The sequence below is a fragment of the Physeter macrocephalus genome, chromosome 8, assembly GCF_002837175.3.
Source record: "Physeter macrocephalus isolate SW-GA chromosome 8, ASM283717v5, whole genome shotgun sequence".
Lineage (NCBI taxonomy): Eukaryota > Metazoa > Chordata > Mammalia > Artiodactyla > Physeteridae > Physeter > Physeter macrocephalus.
Genome location: NC_041221.1, coordinates 72,521,656 through 72,525,314, shown reverse-complemented (window position 1 = coordinate 72,525,314; position 3,659 = coordinate 72,521,656). Strand labels below are relative to the sequence as shown.

Sequence of the window (3,659 nt, the reverse complement as noted above, 5' to 3'; positions counted from 1 at the left end):
CATCTTTAGGATTCTCTATGTATAGTATCATGTCATCTGCAAACAGTGACAGTTTTACTTCTTTTCTGATTTGGATTCCTTTTATTTCTTTTTGTTCTCTGCTGTGGCTAAAACTTCCAAAACTATGTTGAATAATAGTGGTGAGAGTGGGCAGCCTTGTCTTGGTCCTGATCTTAGAGGAAATGGTTTCAGTTTTTCACCATTGAGAGCGATGTTGGCTGTGGGTTTGATCAGTTAGGTTTTCGAATTAAAAACAAATTTGAGGTGAAATTCACATAACTTAAAATTAACCATTTAAAAGTGAACCATTCATAATGCTTACAAACATCTAGTTCTAAAATGTTTCCATGACTACAAAATAAAACCTTATACTCATTAAGCAATTTCTCCTGATTCTCCCTTTATCCTTTAGTTTTTATACTCAGTGTAAACAAAATGGTAGAGCATCTGATGTTTGAGGAACCTGAGTAGGTGTATGTTTATTGGGAATCTAGTAGGAAAAGTATAAAATTGTATAGTTATTCAACATAATTTTTTCTCATAAAAGTGTCTTCTGTGACTTTGTCACTAATACAAATATTTTTCAAAATATTATTTGACTCATTAAGAACTTGAAATTATATAGATGTATGTATATATACACACATACACAGAGCATATCTTTTATATAATGAGTCACTATATGACACAAGTTAATGAAAGAGTATTAAGGTGGTACCAACTTTTTAGAAATCTTTTTTTTTGGCCGCACCATGTGGCATGTGGGATCTTAGTTCCCTGACCAGGGATCAAACCTGGGCCACTGGCAGTGAGAGCCCGGAGCCCTAACCACTGGACTGCCAGGGAATTCCCAGCAGAAACTATTTTAAAGTGGTGGCTTGAAAGGCGTATAATGAGTGCTCAGTCAGGTCATGGGCCGGAGAGTGGCACTTTACATAGTGTAGTAAGTGACCTGTGGCAATCCCCTGGGTGAGAACTGCACACACAGATATGCTTCTCCACACCAGTGATTTGAGCAGATAGTGATTTCCCCCATGTTAGGTTGGTGCCAGGACAGAAGTTGCTCATAACCACTACTTCTGTTTCTTCCTCCCTATCCTTCCACCCTATAAGAAGAGAGGGAAAGTTACTGTTATTCTGCTTTCCAGTAAATAGCAGGATCCCTCTTGTTCTAAATATTTGCATTGAGAGCCTCTTGTGAAAACTCTTAACTAAAAGAAAAGTCTGATAGAGTTTGGAGAGCTGGTACAGTTGACATTAATACATTATATGAGATTTCATCATCTGATCGTCTCACAGTGTGGATAATTAGCCTTTGTATGTTCTCTTTTTGAAAAATCCTACAAATTTTCTTTGAGCAAGTGAAGACCAGACTTCGGTTACAAAATTATTTCCACATTAAAAATAACATTTTATCTAGTGTTAACTCACTTAATACCCACTATTCTATCAGATTTTCTGGTTGGAGACAGATTTTGTGGGTAGTTATATATCCCTTGCTTAGAAGTGAGTATGTGGTGTTGGTTTAACTGGATTAGGTGAGGCTGGGGTTAGACCTCCTAACACTTTCTTACATGGCCTTTCCTAGTTTTGAATCAACAGTATTTGGAGGCCCTCGCCATGCTTGATATCAAACAGCAGAAGATGGCTCAGGAAAACACGTGCCAGGACACAAGTGGCTTTACAGAGGTTTCAGGTCTTGAGGTAGGTAAGCAGGTATGAAAGTTTAGTAGGAGGGAAATTTTCCACTTCCATTTTCTTTCTGCTGTCACCATCAGCTCCACTTCTAGGATAGAACCATACTTAGCAATTTGATACCGAGGGTGAGAGAGGCCTAGGTCCACTCTTCAGCCTTGCTGGTACCATACCTTTCAGGCACAGCATTCTTGGACATTAGGGGATGTGCTAGCCACTTCCTGTCCCTTTTATTTCCTTTTTCTACAGCATTAGCAGAAAGTATGTTAGTAGTATCTTCCCTGGGTAGAGGCTTACAGCATCAGAGTACTTTCCCACACGTTTTTAAATCGGATCTTCGTAATGGTCTTGTGAGGGCCGCAAAGCAGGTATTATCCCCATTTTACAGAGGAGGAAACTCAGGCTGAGATAGTTTTAGTTACTTTCCCGAGTGATGCAGTCACGCTGGGGTTCAGCCAGGTCCAGGACAAAGATCTGCTGATGCACTGCTAATTGCTTGCTGAGGTGTGAAATGTCTTACAAGTGTCCTGGGGACTCATGAGAAATAAGCATACCAGTGGAGTGAGAAGGGGTAGCCATTCACTTATTATAGAACTTCAAATAAAGCGACTACTACTAATAATAGCAAATACATGGTCCTTAGTAAGTGCCAGACACTGTTCTAAATGCTTCACATAGATTAACATATTTAATTCTCACAACTACCAAATAAGGTGAGTACAATTAAATCCCTATTTTACAAATGAGGTAATTTTGGCACAGAAGGGTTAAGTGATTTGCCCAGGGTCACAAAGCTACTAAGTGGTGGAGCTGGGATTTACACCCAGGTAGAGTTTAGAGTCTGTGTTTTTGAGCACCATGCTCTACTGCCTGGGTGGAAAACTAGTGTAATAGCAAAAAAAAGAAAAGAAACTGAATGGAGAGAAAGTTCAGAAAAAGCGTGCTTTATTATAATCTTGAGTAGGCTCTAGGTAACTTTATGGCAGGCAAGAACAAGAGACCTGAGCCAGTTGATGAAGGAGCACTGAGGTAAGGACATAGAATTAGAATGCAGAGGTCCTTGCAGAAACCTTGCATGTTTATATTGGCCCTACCCAGGTCTTAAGTTGCTTTTCGCAACTTTCTCAGGGACAATTATCAGGAGCCAGAAGTTGAAAAGGGAAGATACCAATCTGCCACATAGCCGCCATTTGTACACTTGAGTCAACTGAAAGCTCACTGTGTACTTCACAGTTATCATTAATGCAAGAAGGAATTTTCTGAAATAGCCTTTACACTAAGAGAGACCGTGGAATCTTCCTCTCTAAACAGTCTCTGAAATAAGATTCTGTTTTAAGCCAGTCCATATGAAATTTATAGCAGCAGGAAGCTTAGACAAAAATTTTGTAGTATGTTCCACATGAAACTTTAAAAGATATGGCACAATATGTTACATAGACCACCTCCATTAAATTGGAAGCTGTTGGAATATTTTGGGAAAGCAACTTGTGGTTAGTTGCCAAAATGGGTTTTAAAAAAAAGTACAACAGTCCTTACTTTTCTTCTGGCTACAGTGGTCAACCAGGAGTGACCCACATGGACTAGTTCCTTCATTGTGATCCAAAGACAGGTTTTGAAGGATCAGGGCCATATGCAATTCCAGAATGGTGGATGAGCCAAGAAATATATTAAGAATTTATTACATGATCATAGACCATTTTTTTAGGAGTGGCAGGATGATTGTTTTCCTTAGAATTCACTCATCATTTCTGAGCATGCATCTCTCCTGGCAGGACCTGACAGTAATGAATGCTGGGTAGCAAGGCCAAACCCAGTCACAGGAAATCCATATTGTGGATGTTTATATTTACTTCGTTAGGTCAAGTTCCTGCCAAGAACTCAGAAGTATAGGAAACTGGTACCGGGCTTCCCTGGTGGCACAGTGGTTGAGAGTCCGCCTGCCGATGCAGGGGACGCGGGTTTGT

The 3,659-nt window shown here is 39.8% G+C and overlaps 1 protein-coding gene across 4 annotated transcripts in view; it reads left to right on the top strand.

Moving 5' to 3' along the window:
• The window catches only part of CCDC125 (coiled-coil domain containing 125), a 36,855-nt gene that overhangs the window by 24,575 nt on the left and 8,621 nt on the right, over positions 1-3,659 (top strand). For all 4 annotated transcript variants that reach the window (XM_055086608.1, XM_007129940.4, XM_007129939.4 and 1 more), the window contains one exon: positions 1,589-1,704. In XM_055086608.1, the coding sequence (XP_054942583.1) occupies positions 1,589-1,704 (116 nt within the window). The remainder of the gene's footprint in view (positions 1-1,588; positions 1,705-3,659) is intronic.